This window comes from Bufo gargarizans, chromosome 4, assembly GCF_014858855.1.
Source record: "Bufo gargarizans isolate SCDJY-AF-19 chromosome 4, ASM1485885v1, whole genome shotgun sequence".
NCBI lineage: Eukaryota > Metazoa > Chordata > Amphibia > Anura > Bufonidae > Bufo > Bufo gargarizans.
The window spans coordinates 189,358,287-189,374,058 of NC_058083.1; the positions used below are offsets into that span (position 1 = coordinate 189,358,287).

The following is a 15,772-nucleotide window of genomic DNA, read 5'->3' on the forward strand; positions in this document are numbered from 1 at the left end:
GAAGAAGCTACTCACCAGCAGCTAGACATAGAGCAGGACCTGAACCAGCAGGTGGTGGCATACTTGGACAGCACCCTGCCACCCCACATTGAAGATCCGCAGGACTACTGGGCAGCCAAACTGGATTTGTGGCCGCAACTGGCAGAGTTTGCCCTGGAAAAGCTGCCCTGCCCGGCCAGTAGTGTGGCATCAGACCGGGTGTTGAGTGCGGCGGGGGCCATAGTTACCCCAAAAAGAACTCGCCTGTCCACCCAAAATGTGGAGAGACTGACCTTTGTCAAGATGAATCAGGCATCTATCAGCCACCCACCAATGCCTGATGCATCAGGCTAGATCATCCATGGTGTCACACCAACACTTTGACAAAAGAGACTGGTTTATTTTGGCTACCTGCCTCAGCTACTATTTTGATGCTGCCACCCACCAAATGCCACACATATGATGCCAAGTGCTTCTTCTTACACCCACCATCGTCAGCAGGTACTGTTATTGTCATCCACCTCCCCACTTTGCCACCGGGTCACTCTGTGGTCTCCTGATGCTGCTGCCACCTCCATACTCTGTCACCTTGCCACTCTGTGGTCTCCTCATGCTGCTGCCACCTCCACACTATGTCACCTTGCCACTCTTTGGCCTCCTGATGCTGCAGCCACCTCCACACTATATCACCTTGCCACTCTGTGGTCTCCATCTATGTGGAATCAGCTGACAAAGGTGTAAAAAGACTGCTCTTCTTCTTGGCGCTAAGATCGACCTGTAAGGCTCAGTTCACACTTGAGTTATTTAATCAGTTTTGGCCCTGTGACTGCCCAAATAAGTGAAGTGTGCAGTGATTCTAAGAGCCACGCCTGTCATCTGCGTGTCATACTGACTCACAGTATTATTTCACTACCACAGCAGTCTCCCTATGCATGTTACTGCAAGGCACAGTGTTCTACACCACTATAACAGCTCTCTGCAGCCAGGAAATAGCAGTTTTTTAACTCGATTTGCCGCAAATACATTCGGATCGAACCAAATTTTTTCAGAAAATTCAGCGAATCGGCCGAATCGAATGTTTGAAAAATTCGCTCATCTCTAATTGTATGGGGGCTGTTGGGCTGTAAAAACATATAAAATTAGACTATTTTTTGATGGCCAGAACTCGCAGTCCTTTAACAACAACATATTGTGTCATTGTTCTGAAAACAGCCTTGTGACATACGGCCGTGTGAATATAATCTTAGGGTACGGTCACACGGTCAGGTTTCCTGATGCAGTTTTGGAAGCCAAAATCGAGAGTGGATCATAAAAGGAGGGAAAGCATAAGGGCTCATGCACACGAGCGTGTGTGCCCTCTATGCACATATTGCGGACCACAAACAGCGGGTCTGCAATATACGGGCACCGGCCATGTGCACTCCGTATCATGGATGCGGCCCCATTGACTTGAATGGGTCTGCCATCCGCAAGATACGGAGCAGTGCGGTGCTGAGGAATGGATCGGAAGCAAAGCGATTCCACGTGCCTCCGCAACGCAAAAGAATAGAACAACGTATCTTGTGGATTGCAGACCCATTCAAGTGAATGGGTCCGCAATGCACGCGTTCTGGCCGGGTGCACGCTGTTTGCGGATGCGGGCTACCAATCCATGCATCAGCACCGCACCCCCCCCTATCTTGTGGATTGCGGATCCAGTCAAGTCAATGGGTCCATATCCGTAATACGAAGTGCTCACGGCTGGTGTCTGTATGTGGCATACCTGATTTTTATGGTCCGCAACATGAGCATGGGGCACACGCACTCGTGTGCATGAGCCCTAAAGGACAGATAGGACTTCTCTTTTTGTTGAATTCACTCCTGGTTTTGGCTTCCAAAACTGCATCAGAAAACCTGACCGTGTGGTCGTTCTCATAGGGTCATATAGGAAACTAAGGCTCCTTTCACACTGGCGTTTTGGCTTTCCGTTTGTGAGATCCGTTCAGGGCTCTCACAAGTGGTCCAAAACGGAACAGTTTTGCCCTAATGCATTCTGAATGGAAAAGGATCCACTCAGAATGCATCAGTTTGCCTCCGTTCAGTCTCCATTCCGCTTTGGAGGCGGACAACAAAACACTGCCTGCTGCGTCCGTCTGACGAAACTGAGCCAAACGGATCCATCCTGACACACAATGTAAGTCAATGAGGACGAATCCGTTTTCTATGACACAATCTGGCACAATAGAGAACGGATCTGTCCTCCATTGACTTTTTAATGTTGTTCAAAACGGATCCGTCTTGGCTATGTTAAAGATAATACAAATGGATCCATTCTGAACGGATGCAGACGTTTGTATTATCTGAACGGATCCGTCTGTGCAGATCCATGATTGATCCGCGCCAAACGCGAGTGTGAAAGTAGCCTTACATTTTGAGCCACCTTGCCAGCCTTTCCTACCTTTTTGTTGGCCTCTGTGATTCTGTACAGGACAAACTGGTTCCCAGATGCTTTATTTTCATTGATGAACTGCAGCACCTCATCCGCTGCTAGAAAGACATTCGGGTCATCGCAGTCTGCTTCTTCAGTACTAGCCTGGTTCGCAGAACCTAGGAGACAGTAGGAGCAGAGGAGCACAACAGGCAAAAACCTCATTTCGGCCTCTGATTCCCTGGACTGATGGATAGTGCAGAGGAGATTGTGGACATGTGGCAAACATTGGGAGGGACAGAAGGCAAACAAAGTGTAGTGTCCCACTAGGTAAAGGTGGGCACTGCACAGGTTAATGTGTTGCATTGCATTAAATGTCATGTGCATGTTTTTCCCTGTTTTATCTGGGTGTCAGGCCTGTCAGGGTGTAGTTTAGCCTCCCAGACGTTAGAGGGAGCTGGAGAGCCCTAGTTACATATAGGAAGGCCCACAGGGAAGTGTTAGTTCATTCCAGGGGACTAGAGGAGTCACCTCGTCCACCTGAAGCTAGGATCAGCTCAGTAGAGATACCCCAGTTGCAGGAACCAACCTCCTGGGAGAAACCTACAGTTATCCACCTGATAGGAGGAGGCGACCCAGGGTAAGCAAAGTGACCCTGATGGGCAGAGGATTTTAGGAATCATAGCAAGGAGTATAATACCTGAGGAAGGAAGTAACCAAGGATTTAAGCCACCCATTTAGGCATCCGGGCCTTGGGAGATATAAAGCCAGAGCAGGAGTTCTATAAAAGACAGTGTACATTGATTCTGAGGAAAGGTACAACCTGCTGCTGAGTGCTTGTGGAATTTACCCTCAGCGTATCTTGCATGACTATTGCCTGCCATATTGTGAATAAGCCCCTTTGTGGAACTTTAATCTGAAGACTGTGCTACACCTGCTGTACAAAGTTGGATTGTTCAGTAAAGTTACGTTTTGGTTCACTATATACTTGTGTACCTTCATCATTCCAACCGGCGTGCCACCGTCCAAAGGCACTGGCGTCACGAATACCACAGGGACCTTACCCCAGGCACACAAAATACCTGTAACATCCAGGGCACCTCAACTACCATCAGGCCTGGTCCCTATCTACAGAGCGTGCCCCAGAGGAACTGTGTCTACCTCTCCTTCACTGCCACGCGCCTGCCCAGGGTTCTTCAAATATAGTGAGTACCCTCGATTGCCCATAACCGTGACCTCACTTCGTCATACCCTGCAGGTCTGGCGTGTTGCAAAAGCATTGGACAGAGAGCAGTCAATGAACTCTATTGGCAGATGCTACCCAATCCGCACAATGCAAACAGCTCTGTGCGGGGGCTGTGCAGTCCTTGAAGGTTGTGTGGATCACGTAACAGGGTCCACAGCGTATAAAGTTGTGCAATATCAATACCAGTGCTGGAATAATATATACTGCTACGTACCTTCAACGTTTAGAAAATCTCAAAGAGGGATAATGTGTGCAGCGGTCACAGCACACCGCCATGCCTCTAAGGCTACTTTCACGTATGCGTCTTCCTTTCCAGTGTTGAGATCTGGCACTAAACATAATCCGGCAGTAAAAAAAAATGTAAGTCAATGATGCTGGATCCGTTTTCAAACAGAAAAAAGCCGGATCCAGCGCCCATTGACTTACAATAGTGTTAGTGCCAGATGCGGTTTGTTCATTTTCAATTTAATGCAACCACATATAAACAGAACGGATGCAGCCGGTTGTATTAAATCAAACTGAAGCGTCTTATGCCAGATCTCAAAAACGGAAAGGAAAGTAGCATCATTCCTCCCTTAGCATTCTACACACCCAGTCCCCTTAATGCCCCCACATAGAAATGATTCCCCCTTTGTGTCAGCACACATCAGTAATGCCCACACTGTGCACCCTTCACAGTAGTCATGCCCATATGTGCCCCTTCATGATAGTTATGCCCATATGTGCCCCCTTCATAGTAGTTCTGCCCATATGCACCCTTCACAGTAGTAATGCCCACATTGTGCCCCTTACAGTAGTTATGCCCATATGCCACCTTTCATGGTAGTAATACCCACACTGTGCCCCTTCACAGTAGTTATGCCCACATTGTGCCCCCTTCACAGTAGTAATGCTCACATGTGCCTCTTTCACAGTATTTATGGCCAGATATGTGCTCTCTTCATGGTTGTTATGCCCCCTTACAGAAGTTATGCCTAGATATGTGCCCCCTTACAACACTTATGCCCAGATATGTGCCCCTTCACAGTAGTTATGCCTAGATATGTGCCACTGCCCCCTCACAATATTATGCCCTGATATGTGCCCCCTTCACAGAAGTTATGCCTAGATATGTGCCCCCTCACAGCAATTATGCCCAGATATGTGCCCCGTCACAGTAATTATGCCCAGATATGCCCCTTTCACACTAATGCCTAGATGTGCCCCTCACAGTAGCTATGCCAAGATATGACTCCTCACAATAGTTATGCCCAGGCATGTTCGACTTCACAAAAGTTCTGCCCAGGTATGTGCCACCTCACAAAAGTTCTGCCCAGATCTGCCCCCTTAAAGTAGTTATGCTAAGATATGCGTCCCCTTCACAGTAGATTTGCCAAGATGTGCTTCCTCACAGTTGTTATGCCCAGATATGTGCCCCCTTACAGAAGTTATGCCTAGATATGTGCCCCCTTACAACACTTATGCCCAGATATGTGCCCCCTTCACAGTAGCTATGCCTAGATATGTGCCCCTTCAAAGCACTTATGCCCAGATATGTGCCCCTTCACAGTAGTTGTGCCCAGATATGCCCCTTTCACACTAATGCCTAGATGTACCCCTCACAGTAGTTATGCCCAGGCAGGTGCGACTTCACAAAAGTTCTGCCCAGGTATGTGCCACCTCACAAAAGATCTGCCCAGATCTGCCCCCTTAAAGTAGTTATGCTAAGATATGCGTCCCCTTCACAGTAGATTTGCCAAGATGTGCTTCCTCACAGTTGTTATGCCCAGATGTGTGCCCCCTTACAGAAGTTATGCCTAGATATGTGCCCCCTTACAACACTTATGCCCAGATATGTGCCCCCTTCACAGTAGCTATGCCTAGATATGTGCCCCTTCACAGCACTTATGCCCAGATATGTGCCCCTTCACAGTAGTTGTGCCCAGATATGCCCCTTTCACACTAATGCCTAGATGTGCCCCTCACAGTAGTTATGCCCAGGCAGGTGCGACTTCACAAAAGTTCTGCCCAGGTATGTGCCACCTCACAAAAGTTCTGCCCAGATCTGCTCCCTTACAGTAGTTATGCTAAGATATGCGCCCCCTTCAAAGTAGATTTGCCAAGATGTGCTTCCTCACAGTATTTATGCCCAGATATGTGGCAGCATGGTGGCTCAGTGGTTAGCCCTTGTGCCTTGCAGCGCTGGGGTCCTAGGTTTGAATCCAACCATGGATAACATCTGCATGGAGTTTGTATGTTCTCTCAGCTTCACCATTCCAACTACTATGTGCAGGATTTATGTGGAAATACACTTGAAATAGTTAAAACACACTGTAATCTTAACAAAAGTCATATTGAGCCCATATTTTCACATCTACAATTAATTGTTATATAGTTGTCTTTAAAAACCCTTGACTCTTAGGCCTCGTCCACGCATCCGTATTTTCTGCGGACAGCACACGTACCCATTGATTTAAATGTGTCTGTTCACATTTCAGTATTTTTTTCTGACAGTGGGTCAGTGAAAAAAATCACAGGCATGCACTACTTTGATCCATGATGCGGACCAAGCACGCCCATAGAAGTCTATGGGTCCGTAAAAATAACGGACATACCACGGACGCATTTTATCACGGACATGTCACTGACACGGAAATGTGGACAAAACCTTAGAGTGACTACACATTTATATGCAGAAAATCTCCATGAAATAGGCACCAAAACCGTACAAAAAACCCCCATAAACCTGCACTATTTATCTCATTTTTTTGTGTTTTTTTTTTTGCATTTTTGTGCGTTTTTGGTGCGGATTTGATGCAGATTCTCCGCAGATCTCATCCATCTATTGAAAAGGGTGAAATCCGCATAAGAAAAATGCAACAACAATTGACAGGCTGCAGATTTTTAAATCAGCACAGCAGGTCAATTTCCGCACATGTTCATGAGGTTTATCTAATCTCATACACTTTACTGGTAATGTGTTATGTTGCGGTTTTTCCATATGAAAATCTCTCCAAAGTGGCGCGTTGTTACTACAGTTGAGCGGACACCTGGATGTTCGGGTTTAACGGGTTCGGACGAACTTGAGAAAAAAGTTCAAGTTCGGGACCCGAACTTGACCCCGAACCTGAACCCCAATGAAGTCAATGGCGACCCGAGCACTAAGATGGCTGTAAAAATGTCATGGCTAGAGGGCTGCAAATAGCGTCAAAATGTGGTTAAGAGCATGGCAAGTGCTCTGCAAACAAATGTGGATAGGGAAAGCATAAAAGTGTGACAACTTTTCAAAGTTTAAAGGGAGTCTGTCACCACATTTGAGCCTATTAGACAGATTCTATAGCGTTATATGTGCCACCCAGAAGTTTAGAATGGTACCTTTGTTGCATATACCGGAGTCTTGTTTCAGCCAAAAATGAACTTTGTAGATTCTGCAAATGCGCCCTCTCAAGTGCCCAGGGCGGCGTCTCAATCTTCCGATCCCAAGACCGAACCTCCCCAACGGCTCATAACCCCGCCCTCCGTGTGCCTCTGCCCGCCCATTTACGCTGGGCGTAATTTGTTAATTTCACCAGAAAATGTAACTGACAATTATTATTTTTTATTTTTTTTAACCTCTTCCAGACAAAGGGCGTACAGGTATTCCCTTATGTCCTGGTACTTAAGGACCTGTACGCCTTGTGTAATTTCGATCACCGCCGCGCGGCGGACGGCGATCGGAACCCCGTGCCTGCTGAAATCATTGAGCAGGCACCTGGGGCAAATGTGCCGGGGGGGTCCTGTGACCCCCCCATGTATGCGATCGCAGAAAACCGCAGGTCAATTCAGACCTGCGGTTTTCTGTGTTTCAGGGTTATTCGGGTCTCTGAAGACCCAATAACCCGGAACAGGATAGTGATGGTGGTGTAATTTCACCCCACCAATCACCATCTAGCGATCCTGAGAGGTGATGGTGACATCACCTCTCAGGATCGCCTCTGAATGGTTGATGGGCGGGACGGCGCGAAATTCAAATGATGTAAGTGCTCCTGTAGTGTCCCACTAGGTAAAGGTGAGCACTACACCAGGGTTAACAGGTCTATTGCTTTAATGTGATGTTAAATGTTCATTTTCCTGTATTATCTGGGTGTCAGGCCTGTTAGGGTGTAGTTCAGCCTCCCAGACGTTAGAGGGAGCTAGAGAGCCCTAAGTATATATAGGTAGGCCCAGACAGGGAAGAAGTAGTTCAGTCCAGGTGGCTAGAAGTGTAACCTAGTCAGCCTGAAGTTCCTGAGTCTAAGTTTAACTCAGAAGAGTAACCCCAGTAGAAGAAGAATTTGCCTCCTGGGAGAAACCTGCAGCCACCTTCAATCCAGCAGATCCAATACAACCAGCTCAGATAAGTAAGCTGATGGGCAGATAAGAGCAAGGGTCAATACGGGAGGAAGATTAAGTACCAAGGATTAAAGCCAGCATTTAGGCATCCGGGCCTTGGGATACAGCCAGGGGCGTAACTAGAAGTGACTGGGCCCTACAGCAAATATTTGTAAGGGCCCCCCTCAGCGCGCTTCGCACCTCCCTCCTCCTGTGTAAACCCCACTCCTTTGGCACAGTGTAGCGGTATACTGTATATTGTGTGGCACAGTATAGAGGTATACTGTATATTGTGTGGCACAGTGTAGCGGTATACTGTATATTGTGTGGCACAGTGTAGAGGTATATTGTGAGGCACAGTGTAGCGGTATACTGTATATTGTGTGGCACAGTGTTGAGGTATACTGTATATTGTGTGGCACAGTGTAGCGGTATATTGTGAGGCACAGTGTAGAGGTATACTGTATATTGTGTGGCACAGTGTAGCGGTATACTGTATATTGTGGGGCACAGTGTAGAGGTATACTGTATATTGTGTGGCACAGTAGCAGTATACTGTATATTGTGAGGCACAGTGTAGAGGTATACTGTATATTGTGGGGCACAGTGTAGAGGTATAATGTATATTGTGGGGCACAGTGTAGCGGTATACTGTATATTGTGTGGCACAGTGTAGAGGTATACTGTATATTGTATGGCACAGTAGCAGTATACTGTATATTGTGAGGCACAGTGTAGCGGTATACTGTATATTGTGGGGCACAGTGTAGAGGTATACTGTATATTGTGGGGCACAGTGTAGCGGTATACTGTATATTGTGTGGCACAGTAGCAGTATACTGTATATTGTGAGGCACAGTGTAGAGGTATACTGTATATTGTGGGGCACAGTGTAGCAGTATACTGTATATTGTGAGGCACAGTGTAGAGGTATAATGTATATTGTGGGGCACAGTATAGAGGTATACTGTACATTGTGGGGCACAGTATAGAGGTGATAAAGCCGCCCTAAAATTAGGGCATTTAAGATACACCCTGGTGTTCCAAATCAATGTACCCTCAGGGGGTTAATATCCATGCGTGGTTGAGAGACTGGACACTGACACAGAAGTTGGTCAAAGCAATCTCTAACTTTATTATATGGGAGTAAGCCGTATATACATCTTCAGAAGAGGGCAGTTCTCTCTGAGGCTAAAACATTGTTTCATTGGTCAAAAAGGAAAAAGTGATAAGAGAAACAGAGATAACACTTCAACATCTGCGCAGTGGGTACCACTTTGGAATGTGAACTAATGTAAACATCTAGGTGGTCGCCATTTTGTAATGGCCGACAATCTAACAATAATACTGCATACGTCATATGTGACACTTCAAAGAGGTGCTTCTCTATAGGCAGTGAATAATATATATCATCAAGCCATATAATTGGCTTACGCCTTCCACCACACTCTGTAGGATACCTGTAGAAGGATGAGAAATCAGACACTTCCCACAGCACAGCTCTTTGCCCCCCTCTCCCTTCTCCAGCTTGAGACAAAGAGAGAGGTGTGGGAGGAAGGCACTTGGAAAAAGAAAAAGTTAACTCATTACAGTCCTAGATATACAAAAAATATAGAATAAAATTCACACATCTTTAACAGTCCCCCCTTGAATTTCATTCTCTCCCTAAACCTAACCATCTGTCCCAATGCTCGGCCTCCTCTTCACCAGCTTCCACGACAAGTCATTCCTAGCGAACAACCTCCCGTGACACTGGATTTGAGCACGGGGAAGTCAGATGATCTTTCCCTAACCGGTGTTAACATTATATGGGGGGACTGGAGGTCATCAGTGCTCCTGATTTTCTGGATCGAAGTCTTCATACACTTCTCCCATCATCATCTCTGGTGCAGCCTCATCAACTGCCTTGTTGAACAATTTCTTTACACAGGGAATAATACAGCAGATAATTAGAACAAGCAAAATCAAAACAACGATGATGATGATACCAATTTGCAACAACATCTGCTTCCAATTTTTGAACCAATTCTCTAGCCCTTCTGCCCATGAATTGTCTATTCCTGAATTCCTTTTTAATTCTTCTGATAGTGAGGTCAATCCCTTTAAAGCCCTCATGACCTGCCCATTGGGCCCTAGATTATCGGGTATGACAGTACAGCAGGTTTCTCCTATCATTTTGCAAACTCCTCCTTTCTCTGCCAGCAACATGTCCAAAGCCATTCTGTTCTGGAATGCCATAGTACTGGTGGGACCCAATTGTTCTATTATACCTTTCAGGGCATCCCGAGTGTAATTCACAAAGCGTTGCTGGTTATAGTAGATATAATTTATCCAATCCACATTTTTGTTTACCACAATTATTGGGAATATAGATTCAAATCCTGCTGCAACTTGATTCTGTGCCTTAAATTCATCAGGGACCCCCCTTGGGACTCCAATAGCATCTATATATACATGAGCGTCCAAACTACCACCTGGAATAGTCTCCCGTTTTTCCCTTGTCCCTATGTGCCCCTGGGATCTCGGAGACTGCTGTATCTGACTTACAACCTTCCTCCAATCAGGGATATTGAAAATATGGAAGGGCATCAATACCATGGCTAATGCACACTGACCATGCCATTGTACTTCGATTTTTGTTCTCAATTTCATGTCTGCACATATCCATATTATATCTCCTAGAGCCTGGGTTTGATTCACCAAATGTATTTTATACTCCTGTCCAGTGGTATTTACTATCTCACCACAATAGCCTTCTGGGAATTTTCCCATCTCCTTTCCTTCCTTGCCCTCTATCTCAAAACAAGTGTAGTTGCCCTTGTATATAGTAATACCAACTATCTTGGGCCCTTCATTCAGAAGAGGGTACTGGTTTTTTCATCGTTCACAGGCTATCTCATTAGATGTGGAGTTGGTGTATAGGCCAAGGAAACAGGTGAAATGATCTCGAGGGAGATGCAGAGGAACGGTACCTAGGTGGGGCCGGGCTGCAGCACAAGTTATACACGCACTCCTATTGGCCTGGGCTGTAGTATATCTCACCCAATCAAGCCACACATTACGATCTGCAAAGCCAGTTTCTGTGACTAAGGTTTCTTTCACTGTATAGGGTTTCCTTCCCTCCTGACTGCGAGCAAGGGATAGTAAGGGGTTTCCAGGGGTTGGAGTGGGGCCAATGAACCTACTTGCCAAATCCTTTAGGTAGAACTGCCCCCAAGGTGCATAGTTTCTATAATTTGACGGGTATCTTCTGAGTACGTACATGCCCAGATCTGTCCTTTGTGGGTTCTGCAATGTTAGGGTCAGGGGGTAACATTTTTGGGGACCCTTGCAAGTTATAGGTATTTGGATATAGCTGACAACCACTGGGCCGAGTTTTCCCCACATTTCTGTCAAATAAACGCATTCTATGTATCAGGTTCTTTCCCGGTTTATCCTTACTTTTTAAAGCCTTTTGGGGCCTATATCCCCAATCTTCCCCTGTGTTAGTGATGACATTAGACCAGGAGGAACAGTAAGAGTTACCTGCTTCAGTAACACAGATATAGTATTGGAACAGTTTATACTCCTGTATGGTCATCAAATCATAACATCTGCAATCAGCAACATCACAGTAATCAAAGTCATATACTTGAAGTTCTTTGGTTAAGTTGACCCAGAAGACTAAAGGACTTCTGTCTGAATGTGGTTCCCAAAAATGACATTTCAGCGGAGGTTTTGGGCACACATCTTTGTAGAAACATTTGTCTGAGCTTACATAACCCCCCCATATGATGAATAGAATGAAAAAGGATATCATCATTGTTCAGGAGGTGGGTCAGGATTCGTGGTTCTTTTACAATGGGATGCGTGTATCCAAGTCTTTTTTCCCTCAAGTTTCACTGAGGTAGCTGTGGTGAGCAGTACTTGGTAAGGCCCCTCAAATCTGGGTTCCAGTGTCTTTCTGACGTGTTTCTTTACCAGGACCCAGTCTCCGGGCTGCAACTTGTGACTTCCAGGAATCTGTTCAGGATCTGGAATTGAAGAAAAAACTCGAAAATGTAGATCAGTCAAATGTTTACAAAGAGCAATCACATAATCAGCTAGACAGTCATACTGTAATGCAAGCTGTTCTGGAAAATACTGTCCTAGCTTAGGGGCACTACCAAATAGGATCTCAAAGGGGGATAGTTTCTCTTTTCCCCTGGGAGTATGGCGAACACTGGCCAGGGCAATTGGAAGGGTTTCTGGCCATGGTTTGCCAGTCTCTTGGGCCATCTTCAGCATCTTTAGTTTCAGAGTACCGTTCATTCTCTCTACTTTTCCGCTGCTTTGTGGTCGGTATGGTGTATGAAAGGCCAAGTGCGTTCCCAGAGCTGTCCATATTTCCTCTGCAATGTCCGCAGTGAAAGCAGTCCCTTGATCACTCTCGATCACTTCAGGTACCCCGAACCGGCAAACCACCTCGTTCAACAACTTCTTCACAGTAGTTTTCGCTGTCTGGTTCTTCACGGGGTAGGCTTCTGGCCATCCAGAGAACATGTCTACAACCACCAAAGCATAATGGAACCCCTGTGCAGGGGGCATTTGGATGTGGTCGATTTGGATCCTTTGGAAAGGGTACAAGGGTTTTGCTAGGCACTTTGTGGGAACCTTCTCCAGCTTCCCTGGATTGCACTTGGCACAGACCATGCAGCTGTTCACATATCGAGAGGTGTAAGTGGAGATGGCGGGTGCAAACCATATGGAGGATATGAGATTGTTCATGGCTGTCTTCCCTAGATGTGTGGGTCCATGGGCCCAACAGACTACATTTGGATATAAACTTCTCGGTAGGCACAGGAGGTGGCCCAGTCTCCATATTCGATCTTCATCTGGGCCAGCATCTTTCCGAGCCCACACCTCATACTCATCATCTGTAGCCTCACGTTGTCTGTCTTCCAAGATCTCCTTAGTGAGGAAGAATCCCTTTGGAATTCCACCGTCTTTCCTGGCCACTTTACCCGGAGCGAAAGCCATTATGGTGCTGAGATCCTTCATTTCCCTCACTGCCGCTTCTTTAGCTGCCTTGTCTGCTAGAGCATTCCCCTGGGCCTCTGGAGTTTCTGCTTTTGAATGGGCTTTGATCTTCAAAATCGCAGCTTGTATGGGGAGGCTTAGAGCTTCCATCAGTGCCTGCACAGCTTCCGCATTCTTCACAGGTGTGCCTCCTGCTGTCAGAAACTTCCTGCTTTTCCATATTGGTCCAAAATCATGGGCTACTCCAAAAGCATAACGTGAATCAGTATAGATGTTTGCAGTTTTCCCTTCTGCCATCTTGCAAGCCTCAGTCAGAGCTATTAATTCAGCCTCCTGTGCTGATTTATCCGGTGGAAGGGGTTGTTGCTGTAATACTGTTTCCATTGAGGTAACTGCATATCCTGTGTGGAATTTTCCTGTTGCATCTGCGTATCTAGATCCATCCACAAACAGTGTCAAGTCCGGGTCCAGAATAGGAGTTTCTTTGATGTTCCATAGGGGCTCAGTTTCTTGTTCAATTAATTGTAGGCAGTCATGGGCTTCCCCGTGATAAAACTCATCATCTGAGTATGTGGCATCAATGTTGTCATCCTTCCCTTCTTGAGTCCCCCCTTGAGGGAAAGGAAGGAGTGAAGCTGGATTGAGGACATGGCATCTGCCGATAGTGACCGTATCTGGAAGTAAGAGAGAACACTGCATTCTGAGATGTCTAGGCTGCAGACAAGTGTTTTGGCTGAGTCTGCTGAAGGATGGCTGATATGTCATGAGGGGCCAGGATTTGAAGTGAATGACCCAGGACAACATCAGCTGTTTTGTCCAATAGCAAGTGACATGCATGAATGGCTCGGATACATGATGGACTTCCTCTGGCCACTGGGTCAAGTCTGGCTGAGTAGTAGCCCAGAGGGCGACTGCGGCCTCCATGTAGTTGGGTTAGCACACCTGTGGCATATCCTTGACGTTCCATGACATAGAGTCTGAATGGTAAGTTGTAGTTCGGGAGGCCCAAGGCTGGAGAGGATATGACTGCTTGTTTTAATAGTTCAAAGCATTGTTTTGCCTCAGAGGTGAGGTAGAAAGGCTGAGTAGGAACACAATCATACAAGGGCTGCATGAGGATTGAAGCATCCAGAATCCATGGTCGACAGTATGAGATGAGTCCTAGAAAGGCTTGAAGTTGTTTTGGTGTTGTAGGCTCAGTCATCTTCATAACCGCTGTTTTCCTATCTTCAGTCAGGTGTTTAGCCCCAGGGCTGAGACAATGGCCCAGGAAGACCACCTTGTCCTGACACCACTGTACTTTCGCAAGACTGACCTTGCATCCTTGTTGAGCCAAGAAGAGTAGTAGTGCAACAGAAGCTTCTCTGCATGTTTGTGCAGTGTCAGCACACAAGAGCAAATCATCCACATATTGCAGGAGTGTCACTGTATCATGCTCCATTCTCCATTCATCCAGTATGGAAGACATGGCTTTACTGAACTGAGAAGGACTGTTCTGTGCTCCTTGGGGCATGACCGTCCAGGTATATTGGCATCCAGCATGTGTGAAAGCAAAAAGATATTGACTGTCTGGATGAAGTGGCACTGAGAAGAAGGCATTTGCCAAATCAATTACAGTGAAACGGGTGGCTTCTGGAGGCACACATGACAAAAGGGTATATGGGTTTGATACCACTGGTGTTTCCAGGACTGTAACTTCATTGACAGCCCGTAGATCTTGTACCATACGATAAGTGTCTGGCTGTCCTTTTTTCCCCTTCTTTTTAACTGGGAAAAGGGGCGTGTTACACGGAGAGGTTGTTTTAATTATTGCTCCCTTTTCTTGGAATGCCAAGATTTGCTTAGTCACCGCATCTATTTGTGCCACTGACAATGGATATTGGGGTTTACGTGGTAGGATGGCACCTGACTTGAGCGTGACTACTACCGGCTGGACCTTTAGTCTTCCAATATCTTGTGGTCCTGAGGACCATAGATGGGGAGGTATCAGCTTCATCACATCTGATGGGATGGCTGTTCCAGATATCTCATCCTGTATTATTTGTAGGGCAGCAAGCATAACTGTCTCTTCTGGTTGTAGGAGCGAAGAAAGTGTAATTGTTCCGTCTTCATGGAACTGGATGTTTGCTTGCATTTTTTGGAGTAGGTCTGCCCCCAAGAGATTGAGGGGGCAGGTAGTAGACACTACAAATTGTGACAGGACCGTGGGAGAAAGGACTAAACCTGAGGACACAGGCAATGGTTTAGTCAGCACAGATGTTCTTGCCTCTCCATCAATGCCAATACATTGTACAGTAATATTGTCCAGAAAGGACGGGTCATAGATCTCTTCAAGTCGGAGCACACTTCTGGCTGCACCAGTATCCACAAGAAAGGTGTGTGGGTTCCCCCCCACCTGCAGCTGCACAGTTGGTGTAGGGCCACACTGGGGAGGACACAAAGCCATAGTATTAATGGCCTCTCCGACTTGTGGATCTGGCTTGCCCCCGTCCTATGGTTGATTTGGGGCTGCCCCCATTTGTTGAACTGCCTGGGCAGTTTGGGCCGGTGCCCAAGGAAATTGGGAAGGTCTCCTCTGCCCCTCCCTTGGCCGATGTGGGCATTCCCGTTTGAAATGTCCCTGTTGTCCACATCCATAGCAGGTGATACGGGCCCTCCAGGCCGGATCCTGAAATCTGTCTTCTGCTCCCCTGGGCCCTTCCCTGCTAACCATAACAGGATTAGTTCGAGGGGCCACCTCAATGCTTTTTGCTATTAATACAAGTGTTTCCAGGTCAACCGTCCGATACTCAGGGCGGGCAATTTTTAAGGCT

General features: G+C 46.6%; 1 protein-coding gene across 1 annotated transcript; it reads right to left on the reverse strand.

Moving 5' to 3' along the window:
- Positions 1-11,343: 11,343 nt before the first annotated feature.
- On the reverse strand, positions 11,344-13,658 carry LOC122935303. Its single transcript, XM_044291069.1, has one exon. The coding sequence runs from the start codon at positions 13,656-13,658 to the stop codon at positions 11,760-11,762; it is 1,899 nt and encodes a 632-aa protein (XP_044147004.1). The 3' UTR covers positions 11,344-11,759.
- Positions 13,659-15,772: the final 2,114 nt, after the last annotated feature.